The sequence below is a fragment of the Ostrea edulis genome, chromosome 1, assembly GCF_947568905.1.
Source record: "Ostrea edulis chromosome 1, xbOstEdul1.1, whole genome shotgun sequence".
Taxonomy (NCBI): Eukaryota; Metazoa; Mollusca; class Bivalvia; order Ostreida; family Ostreidae; genus Ostrea; species Ostrea edulis.
In genome coordinates, this window is record NC_079164.1 from 15241274 (window position 1) to 15251725 (window position 10452).

The 10452-nt window shown below is 36.7% G+C and overlaps 1 protein-coding gene across 2 annotated transcripts; it reads right to left on the minus strand.

Moving 5' to 3' along the window:
• Nucleotides 1-1087: 1087 nt before the first annotated feature.
• On the minus strand, nt 1088-10440 carry LOC125660412 (inositol monophosphatase 1-like). 2 transcript variants are annotated; one of them, XM_048892236.2, is made up of 8 exons: nt 10176-10440; nt 7085-7169; nt 6177-6310; nt 5129-5279; nt 3306-3414; nt 2726-2831; nt 2301-2452; nt 1088-2100 (listed from the first exon to the last, which is right to left on the minus strand). In XM_048892236.2, the coding sequence occupies exons 2-8, from the start codon at nt 7148-7150 to the stop codon at nt 1994-1996; spliced, it is 825 nt and encodes a 274-aa protein (XP_048748193.1). In that variant the 5' UTR covers nt 7151-7169; nt 10176-10440; the 3' UTR covers nt 1088-1993. The 2 variants fall into 2 exon arrangements, with proteins under 2 accessions (XP_048748193.1, XP_048748202.1); XM_048892245.2 differs by having other exon boundaries at nt 10184-10302.
• Between the last annotated feature and the right edge of the window lie 12 nt (nt 10441-10452).

Consider the following 10452-nt stretch of genomic DNA (forward strand, 5'->3'; position numbering starts at 1 on the left):
GTTGCATTTTCTCCCTTCCTGTCGCAAATAAAATACATACTTCAAAATAAAATGTTGAGATTGAAACACGTAATGGCCAGATTAAAAAACATTCTCCCTATCTTGAGACATACTACCAGTGCATATATACTTGTATTTAGTGAACATCTGAATAATAATCGAATTCGGGAATCAGGGGCAGATCACTCTAGAAAAAGGAAGTCTACAGTGTATCAGGCATCATTAAACAGATAAAAATGACAATGCATTTTATACACTAATTACATGTACTAGTATTAAACAACATTAATTATCAAACTAAAATGTTGGACTGATATACCTTACATCGAGCACAACTGAGAAAGGGGTATGACATTGAGGTATTGAACGGTGGAAGATGCTATGCTTCTTTGTCATGCATTGTGAAACCAGATGAAAGGGGAAATCATTTGTGATCCAGAGACCATTTTCTTATCTGAGAGTCCATTTTGCTTGATTTTGACACCAAAGTAGATAGAGGTTTTCAGACTTCCTCATCCCATGGTGAGTCTGTATGAGATTCTAGAGATTTCAAGTCAAACGTAAAATCCCTTTAGGCTCAGAAACTTTTCTTTTCTGAGAATTTAGTTTGTTTGACCTTTGACTTTTTGGCCCAAATTCAATAGAGATCATCCCATGCATGAAGTTTGGTGTCCCCAAGTGAAAAGGGGAAGCACTTCGGGCCCAGAAATAATTTTCCTCAATCAAAGTCCAATGAACTTTTAACCAGTGACCTTTTGACCCTTAAATCATTAGGGATCAACCTTATTTCATGTTGGTCAATGTGTGAAAAATGGCAACTCTTGAGAGAAAGGGAAATCATTTAAAGAAAAGAAACTTTTTCCAGTATTAGTATCTTTTATGCATGACCTTGGACATATTGACCTAAACATTTATAAGATCATCCTCGTCCCATGGTAAATCTTTGTGAAGTATGGTAACTTCAGGTGAAAATTGAAACCACATAAGGCTTGGACACCAATCCGTTTATGGACAGACAACTTGATTCCAGTACCTCCTGCCCCATCCCTTTGTTGTGGGGGTATAAAAAACAACATAACTAATGAGCTTTCTAATATAAAATTCTAATCATTAACAACATTATCAAATTAACATACAAAACTAATGGTCTTTTCCATTGCATTTCGTTGCCCACAACATCAATGGCAAATTATGCAATATCACCAAATTCACAGTCTAGCACTAAAATTTTGCTTATATGTGGCAACACAATCCAACGCAATGCTGGCAATACTTGTAACATGATCCCCTAAATTCCTGCAGCTCTTTTGATATTGAGGTATAAAAGGTACGATAGTTGTTCACTTCAACATCTGCTGCAAGAGTACACAGGGAAAATGTCAACATGTACTTCTGTAGGAAATGTATTGTCAATAGTGCATGGGGAGGATATCTTCACGTTGTCTGTAGTTATTGGGAAAAACATCTTTATCTCTGCAGGATCTGTTATCTGAAGTGCTTGGGGAAAATATCGTCTAGTTGTCTGTCGTGTTTGAGGAGAATAATGTCACACTCTTATTCACTTTACATGTATCATAAAATGCTATGAATTTAAAAGATATACAGTAAATGTATAAGTGTATTCATATGCATAATGGCACGATCAAAAATCAGTGTTTTCCAACATGTGCATAATATAGTACAATCATAAATTAGCATACATGTATTTTGGAATAGTTCAAAAAAACGATTTGATGTAAATCCTCGACATTGTTTATGTATAGTCTTCTGTTGGTGGTGTACTAGTGGAATTAAACCAGCATGAAAAGTAAATACCTTATGATTACTGACAAAAAGTAGAAAGTTAACAGTATTGCACTGCATACACCTTTTGTAACTTTATTACAAAAGAGTGTGTGAATTAGATGATCAAGATGGGACGTATTACAGTATGCTTGGATAAAATGCCTGTTATTTCTAACATCATCAAACAAAATGTTTTATCCCCACTACCCTAATCTTGATCAAATTCTATGTGAGTGAGAACTGGAGATAACTGGTCAGCAATGTCTCGATTACAGGCGGCCAAAACCCGTCTGCTCAGGAAATCAACATCTCCTCCTATAAGAAAAGTAAAGATCTCACTAACAAATTTTTTATAGTCAGAGAGTCAAGAATTTACATTTACTAAATGATTGTACATACATGTATTTGTTCAATTTTTGCAAGCTCAATTACATTAAATTATCTGATTGTTTTCACCAAGATCTCAAATAATCAAAAGTCTTGCACACATCTGAAACCAAAAGAAAGGGCAATACCTGAGGGGTCTATTAAAACACCCCCCGCCTCCGTAAATATGATCCCAGCTGCAGCAAAGTCCCAAATATGAATTCCGTACTCAAAATACACCTCTCCTTTTCCCTCAGCCACTGTACACATATTGACCGCTGCAGACCCAAACATCCTCACCCTGAAAACATATCAGTTTGGTAGTGACTCATTCGATCAGCTGACTTCCATTTAAACGAGCAGTTACAGTGATACATTACCAGTATTGTGTAGAAAATTTTAAACCATTTTACTGATGTGTTAGACCTTTAATGAAGAAGATAACACATCACTATAGAAGAAGTGTGAGAATTATTTTACTTGCTAACACATGTACATACAAAGACACTGAGCACTAATAGATGATGCATGGATCTGTGTGACTTGTTGATCGCCTCCTGAAATGGCCACCTACCCGTGCGAGGCTTCCACTACCCTGTGGACGTTGTTCATTTTGGTTGACAGAATCTTGGGGTCTCTAGAATTCCCAGCCTCAGTAATAACAACAGACTTCTTAAGATCTGTTCAAAATACAGAATTATATAGACATGCAGTATCTGCAGAATTCCTAGTTTGTGTAAGTACAAAGAACTTATTCAGATCTTTCCAAAATACTGTCAATATCGTAAAACCTATAATGGTCCCCAAAACTGACATGCAGTGAATAACTTTGATTGCTATTTCATATAAGAGTACTATAATTCTTTCTTATTACACAAATATTTTATACCACGTGACTATCATTCATTTGCAGGGAAATTAGTGTGAAATGTGATAAGATAAAATCATATTAAGACAGTATATAAGCACTTCATTTGGGATGATTTTACTCCAATAGACACACAGCACATATTGGCACATTCTGGAATGATTAGACAGACATTGGTAAGAACGCATGTCCCATTCATTTTACGAGATTTTAAACAGGACAATAAGAATCAACATTTTCTGCAGTACACTAATTACATAAAAGGTGAGAGTTTACATTCCCTGACCTTTAACCTTGGACACTGTTATTCTCTGACTGTTACAATAAGCTCCTCCCCCTTTGGATGCAAAGTATGTTTGTCCCGTAATAGGAAGATGGACCACGCCCACCACCATCTGTAACCATGATACATAACACAATATAAATAACAGTGATCAAGGTCTTTAAAATTTGCATCTTTGCGGTTGCTGCAGCCCTTTTTTGTCATCAGTTGGATTTCTAATTTTGTTTTCACAGGTTTACTTTTCTTTTCACATTTTCAGATAGCACCACCTTTGAGATGACTTTGAAAACAAGTCTACCTGTCTGCTATCTCTGCTACCAGTATTTCCCCAATGAGATACCAGTCTAGATGTCTTATGAAGTTAAATGTGAATTAAATCTTGCAGTCATTGTCGTTAACCAGTAAGTTGGCCAAGATATATATAAATCTGTAGAACCAACTAGACCCAACCTCACAAAATGTGGATTCAAAGAAATCCTCTGTCCACATAAACATACATGATCTAGTATCCATTCTCCTTCTTATAAGGTTTATGATGAAACTGCTTGTAAAAATGTTACAATTACTGTTGCACAAAACAGTCTCCTTATTCAGATCCACCCCTGCATCATTTGTGTATTATAAATCAAAACAGACTGTTGCATCACATCTAATGTATTGTCCCGACTATGATCAATATCACATTTCCTATATACATTATGTCTAATATGATACACTGCATTGTGCAGAGGATCACAAGACTAAGATGAAAGTGAAAATCCATGTAAGCACATAATCTCAGATTAATGAGATGTGACAGTGAGATCAAAAAGGTCAGTCATTAGGATTATGGAACTTTTTTCTACTTTGAAAATTCATAAGACGTCTGTTTAAAACCAATTTTCTCTATCCTAATGGCAGGGCCGTAAATTACATGGAGGCGGAGGAGGCAGCTGCCTCCTCCAACTTTTGAGCCAAAAAAAATTAAAATTTAAAGTTCATTAGAATTTATGTTGTTTCCAATAACTAAGAACATGATACCTCCCTTAAAAAGCATTCCAAATCTTTCTTTTAGAATGAGTTAGTCAAGTAACATCTTAGAAGGCCCTAGAATCAAGGATTTTGCACGAAACGTGTTCAGTGTGCACAAAATGTGCTCAGCGTCTGGGGGCCTGGGTGGCCCCCAGACCCCCGCCTAATTTCCTGCCTCCTCCAAATTGAAGGTTAATTTACGGCCCTGAATGGCTGCTCACAGCACTCACTCGTATATACCTAATGATCACTGTATAGATATCTAATGTATTCTGAAAGAGGAGCGGGGTGTTTCTATTCTGACAGGCAGAGAAATATATACAGACAGATGGATATATGAACATATGTACAGACAGACATATATTATCTACAGACTGACAGACATGTACATGTATTAGCTTCTTTTTTTTTTAACTTTGACAAGAAATATTCATATGGAACAGCTAATACAGACAATGTCTTATAAATGAACTGTGTGTACATACTTGTTCTATCAACTGAGTAATCACCTGTTTATTGATAGACAGACCAATGTTCATTGATAGACCAATACATTTACTTGTTTATTGATTGAGCAATACACACATTTACCTGTTTATTGATAGAACAATACACACATTTACCTGTTTATTGATAGAACAATACACACATTTACCTGTTTATTGATAGAACAATACACACATTTACCTGTTTAATAATAGAATAATACACACATTTACCTGTTTATTGATAGAGCAATACACACATTTACCTGTTTATTGATAGAACAATACACACATTTACCTGTTTATTGATAGAACAATACACACATTTACCTGTTTATTGATAGACAGACCAATACAGACACAAGTTTGAGGAATGCTGTGTACAAAATTGGCTGTTCCATCAATGGGGTCAATGATCCAAGTCGGTGCATCTGTCCATTCCACTTTCTTTCCTTCTGCTGTTGACTCCTCTCCGATGAACCTGACAAACAGTAACATCACAATTATTGCCCTCTAATGAGGTCAATACACCAAGCTGTGAGGAAAAACTAATCAGTGTCGAACCATTCATAGTCAATACAGTATTATATTTTTAGTATTCCTTGTTATAGTATTATGTTTTACTGGTTCCAGTACAGAAAATATTTCAAAATTTCCTAAGTTCTTAGGGTGGCTCACTACACCTTGAAAAAGTTTCTCAAATCAGCACAAAATGATTTAATTACGAAAGATGTGATGGATAATCAGTAAAGGCAGAAAATATGCAATTCTGGATTTTAAAAAACCGATTTTCAGTACATAGAGACAAAAGTCTCTGGTGGCAGATTTGAACTCGGGATCAGTTCACCAGCCTGATACTTTAACCACTGAGCCACAATGAAAGACAAACAAATCGATTGATACAAATAATTTCACAAAACATTGAAATTACCATCTTGTGACGTAGTGTCATAACGAGTATAAGCCTTGGTGTAGTGACCTACCTTACGACTAGAGTACATAATTCTTTTGTTCAGCTTAAAATCTCTGTTCTCTTTTTCCTACTATCTGACCTGAAACTCTCATTTCTGCTCTCAGACCTTATATTTTAACTCCACTGTCGTAGAAATCTCTTCCCTCAAATGATCTGACTGTAACTACCCTTATACATCACAAATAAAGCCCATCTTTCTTAGTCCTATCTTTGAATTTTAATCTATTCTTCTCAATCGTTACTGATAAAAATGAGCAACCATTCAGATCCTGCACATCTAACGACTCAGATCAGCATTCAAGTGTTTGGAGTATTTTCCCGGTACACAGAATACCAAATGTCAAACATTTACCTAACATTGATCAATGATTCTGTGGAATCTGATGATGTCATTTGCACACTTACTGATGGGTTGGGTACTTTTCGTGCAGTAAGGATATGATGAGTTTCTCTACAGCTTGATCCGTTTCTGTGACAATGTCTGCGTAAGATTCTTTGGTCATAAGGTCTTTCTCCTTGTAAAACGCTTCCTTGACCATCTGACAAATAAAGTATAGAAAAGCTAACATCATGTGATGCACTTCTGAACGTATGTTACAACATTTGATAACTTTATAACTCAATTTCAGTACTTTTCCTGGCACACTTGTATCTATGTTGCTGCTATCAATTTTGACTTTCTTCTTATGAATGTTGCTCTTTATTTGTACGCCCTCAAGGGTCCCAAATTGGTTTCAATAAATCTATTTTATTCTATTCTACTTCTCCGTGGCTCAGTGGTTATGTCACTAGTCTACAGATCCATGAGTTCAAATCCAGCAGGGAATTTTGTTTGCATTTTCAGTAATACAATACACATGCTCTCACCATTACACTTAAAACATCAAACTGAATCTCCATTAAACATTAACTGGATCACTATCAGTCCATCTTCCCATACAGTAATAGCTGCGTTGTGAGTTTGATTAAACATTATGGCAAATACACTGTTCCTCAACATAGTAGTCATATTCTAGCATTTTTTGTGCTAGCTTCCTACACTAATTATATGTACACATCATTGATTACAAGCATACTTCTACAAAATGTACATTAAATCTAAAAAGCACTAATTATGATTGTGCCAGGAAATGTGCATGTGTGACAGGAAGGGAGAAAATGCAAGAGACCAGACCAGGATTCGAACCCAGGCCCCTGAATCTCTAGTCAGGTGCTCTACCGACTGAGCATTCTGGCTAATTGTCCACTGACAATTAAACCCATCTGACTGCCACACATAAATGTAAGTATACAGTCATGTATTTATTACTTACCTCCCCTGCCTTTCTGGCCACTTCCTGTGCTGTATTGAGATATTCAGTTAAGGAATGATCCGACATTATTCTGGTTTTCCAAAAGCTGGTCAAAGAAGAAACATTACAAAAGCATTAATCATTGAAGTTACATTTTGTAACACATTTACAATATCAGATTACCAGTAACAAGCATTCTGAAAGTATATATAGCAAGGCAATACATAGTCCCCTACTGTCAAAAAATATTTGCATTCATTTTCTAAGTCCAATGGTCATAACTCAGCAAACAATCAATGGACTGGAACAAAATTCTAACTTGATCTGTAATTTGTCATGGTAAGATTAATGTAACTGTCATGTATTTAAATCAAAACACACTGGTGGTTCGGGTTCTAAAGTTCTTTATTGTTATATCCTAATTCTGGAGGATGATCATAAACTCGGAAGAACAGAAACTGCAGTAAAACTTTGTTTCTTTGATATGACAAAATGTGAATAATAAGTCACTCAGTCCGGGTCTGGAGTGTTGCTGGGTTAGTTTCTGGAATTGGCGTGAATCTTGCTTATATAGCACCAAACCAGTAAAACAACTCACAAGATACTCACAACTACACACAAACCATACTGACCTTTCACACTTTTCTCTCTACCAATCAGCGTTCATCCCCATGAATATGAATGAAATGAAACGACTTACGATGAAATCAGTAACGTAATGAAATTATATTAGTCTGTTAAATATGAATTATTTCATCCTGATAAATAACCAAATATCAAATAAATATATGCAAGCATGACGAAAAAAGTGCAGAAAACTGATATACCACACCGACAGACGGACGTATGGATCAAATGCAAATCTAAAGTCCCCTTCAACAAAATTTGTCATTAGGGGACTAAAAAGGTAGAATCTAATGATTAATACAATATGCTTTTAAATCAACACAGCCACATATCAAAAATGGAAAACCCCTCTCTTTGTGTCCATCTGTCCATCAATTTGTTGATAATTTTATCCCAGCTCCATTTCTTCTACAGTATACATAGGACTGCAGCAAAATTTCACACAGTACCATATACCATCCTGTGTAGATACATACATATCCATTTTTTGACATGTCACATCTTTCATTCTGGAGTTACACTGGACTTTCATTCTCATGTACATGTAACAGGAAGGGAGAAAATGCAACAGACCAGACCAGGATTCGAACCTGGGCCCCCTGAATTTCTAGTCAGGTGCTCTACCAACTGATATATCTGGCCACCGGCTGTAGAACCCGCCTGACTGCTTCATTCCTCCCTCCTTAAATTGTCTTTGTCCTAGAAGACACAACCCAGATTCTTATTGCCACTGGCAAGATTTTCACCTGCAAGTCCTGGGGTGCTCAATGGCACCAAATGTAACAGGAAGGGACAAAATGCAATGGACCAGACTGGGATTCGAACCCAGGTTCCCTGACTCTCTAGTCATGTGCTCTACCAACTGAGCTAACTGGCCACCGGCAAACAAACCCGGCCAGCCGCTACACTCCTCGCTCTTTAAATGTCTTCGTCCTCGAAGACATCAACCCAGGGTCTTTATCCTATGAGAGGCATTTTCACCTGTCAGTTCCAGGGGCTGGTCTATGGCACCAAATGTTACAGGAAGGGAAAATGCACATCCTGGTCACAGCACCAAATACAACAGGAAGGGAGAAAATGCAATAGACCAAACGGGGAGTCGAACCCAGGCTCTCTGAATCTCTAGTCCGGTGCTCTACCAACTGAGCTAACTGGCCACCGGCATACGAACCCAGCCGACCACTACACTCAAAATGACCATGAGTCTGAAGATCTATTGTACAGCATTAAGTGAATTGTATAGCATATAATTATAATGTAACATTGGGAGTTTTTCACCCTTCCTGTAATATATTTGATGCCACAGACCAGTCCCTGGAACTGACCAGGTGAAAATGCATGCCAGCAGATAAAGATTCTGGGTTAATTAATGTCTTCAAGGTGTGAAGACATTTAAGGAGGGAGGAATGTGGCAGTCAGATGGGTTTGATCACCAGTGACCAAGCAGATAGCTCAGCTGAAAGAGCACCTGATTAGAGATTCAGGGGGCCCGGGTTCAATTCCTGGTCTGGTCTGTTGCATTTTCACCTTTCTTCTTACACAACAAAACCCCATAAAACCCATCTGATTACCATCAAGCAAAAACCACCCTTAAGTGAAAAATATCACCTTTTCACTTTTCAAATGTTTTAGATAGAGGAATTTCTCCTCTTTCTGTTGATATGTAGCATTCCGTTACAATCCAATGATAATGACATAAAAAATCCCCATCAAACTTAGTAAAAACCTGCATTGAGTCGTTTGACGTCATGATTTTTGGAAATTTACGTTGTATTTCGTTACATATTTTGTGACTTTTAAACGTAATCAAAATACATGAGTCTAGATTTTTTTTTATCATCTGATAAATAGGTATACATATATCAACATTCGAACAATTATTTAGATTATGAGATTCAAGATGATGAATATGACAAAATACCATATTATACAAAATAACCCTAGATATTTACAGCTCTTTAATAAGTAGTACCCCCCCCCCCCCCCCCCCCCCTCCGAGTTGTCATTTCTATGTCCTAATTAGGGCGCAAAGGGAGACGGGTTCATGAAGTTACTGATGCAGATCAAACCAGGGGCATCATCATGTTATTCGCTCCGCGGAGCGAATTAGCATGTATACTACGTACATAAATATAGCATTATTCCGTAAATGTGAATGAATGATTTTTGCTTTTATAAACTGAATAAAATTATTAGCATAATTATAAGAAGTCAATAGTTAACACGTATGAACCAAACATGTCAAACTAATTCGCCCTGCAGAGCGAATAACATGATTATGCCGAACCAGGAATAACATTAACATTCATAACTTTTAACTGTCTGATGGGGAAAATCCGGGCAGAGTCGGAAACGTGGGAATATGTGAATATGTACCGGTCTCATTAAAACTGCCCTCCAGAGAGAATGTCTTGTTTTGATAAAACAATAATCCCTATGTCTAGTGTAATGATTTTGTTTTTCATGAACTTATACATGCACTAACCAATATACCAGGCTGTAAAACTAGTCTAGTTCCACGTAATGTTCTAGCACACGTCTAATCGCAAACTGCAAACTGGCTCGGTGCAGGATTTAGAGTAACCTTTAGTTTCAATTTCTAAAAGGAAAGTAGAAATAACTAACCGAAAAAAAGTTCTACAGAATCATTTATCCTGTTACTGTACATCATAAATATTTCAAATTTGCCTATCAATGTTTTCTCAAGTATATGACTTGGTTGATGACTGAATCATCCGACATATCAAAAGAGATTAAATAAT

Excerpts from the sequence above, each read along its gene's own strand:
- LOC125660412 (XM_048892236.2), bottom strand. The coding sequence starts at position 7,150 with ATGTCGGATCATTCCTTAACTGAATATCTCAATACAGCACAGGAAGTG. Across the intron at positions 3,415-5,128 it reads GTCTGTCTATCAATAAACAG|ATGGTGGTGGGCGTGGTCCA; the intron begins GTAAATGTGTGT and ends TCATGGTTACAG. Across the intron at positions 2,453-2,725 it reads GTAGTGGAAGCCTCGCACGG|GGTGAGGATGTTTGGGTCTG; the intron begins GTAGGTGGCCAT and ends ATATGTTTTCAG.